At 52.9% G+C, this 718-nt stretch overlaps 1 protein-coding gene across 6 annotated transcripts in view; it reads right to left on the bottom strand.

Moving 5' to 3' along the window:
- The window catches only part of Fam71d (family with sequence similarity 71 member D), a 59,953-nt gene that overhangs the window by 34,979 nt on the left and 24,256 nt on the right, over positions 1–718 (bottom strand). For 5 of the 6 annotated variants that reach the window (XM_023701836.1, XM_023701830.1, XM_023701833.1 and 2 more), the window contains exon 4: positions 79–278. In XM_023701836.1, coding sequence (XP_023557604.1) covers positions 79–278 — 200 coding nt within the window. The remainder of the gene's footprint in view (positions 1–78; positions 279–718) is intronic. The other variant, XM_023701838.1, reaches the window with a different exon arrangement.

Consider the following 718-nt stretch of genomic DNA (forward strand, 5'->3'; position numbering starts at 1 on the left):
ACAAGTGATTCTATGTCCCACTCCCCAGGGATAATGCAGTCTTTCTGAGGGTCTTACCCTCTTTTCTCTGTGACTCACCTGGTGAGCACCAGCTTCTCAGAAGAAGGAGTTGTCAGGAGGCTTTCGAACAACTGTTCTCCGTGTGTTCGCGCCGTGGGTTTCAGATGGGCCAGCAGCATCACGCTGGGGATCTTGTGGGCAGAACTGGAAGAACAGATGCCCACAGTCACCCAGTTGGCTCGGTTATGGAGGTAAATGGATTCTCCTCTCCTGTTGACCTGAGTGCAGAGAACAGGAGAGGACGTTTGTGATGAAAGGCGTGGCCCTGCCACCCTTGCTTACTGGGCTTGTCTGAGGGGTCAGGAAGTGAAGGAGAAAGCAATCGCGATGCCTCCAGTCCTCTGCTTGCTTATGGTCAGTGCTGGAGATGCCGCCGAACAGGCACAGCCCTGGGCTGGCACAGGCAAGCGCTGAGCACGGAACGAGCTGCTCCCGTGGGACATGTTCCTGAGCACAGGTTCAGGACGCCATGGGAGCACAGGACAAGGGACACGACTTAGTTTGCCATGAGAATGTTGCAGGCAATGCGCCAGAAAACCTTTAGCAGCTCTCGAGAAGTGTTCACACAGATGCTTCCTTAGAGCTCTGCTAACGTAGTGGATAAGCAGAGCACAATTACATTTTGTATTTGTTCTTCTGCTTAAAATTCACAGAGCCA

The sequence above is a fragment of the Octodon degus genome, unplaced genomic scaffold (assembly GCF_000260255.1).
Source record: "Octodon degus isolate 3935 unplaced genomic scaffold, OctDeg1.0 scaffold00007, whole genome shotgun sequence".
NCBI classification, from domain to species: Eukaryota; Metazoa; Chordata; class Mammalia; order Rodentia; family Octodontidae; genus Octodon; species Octodon degus.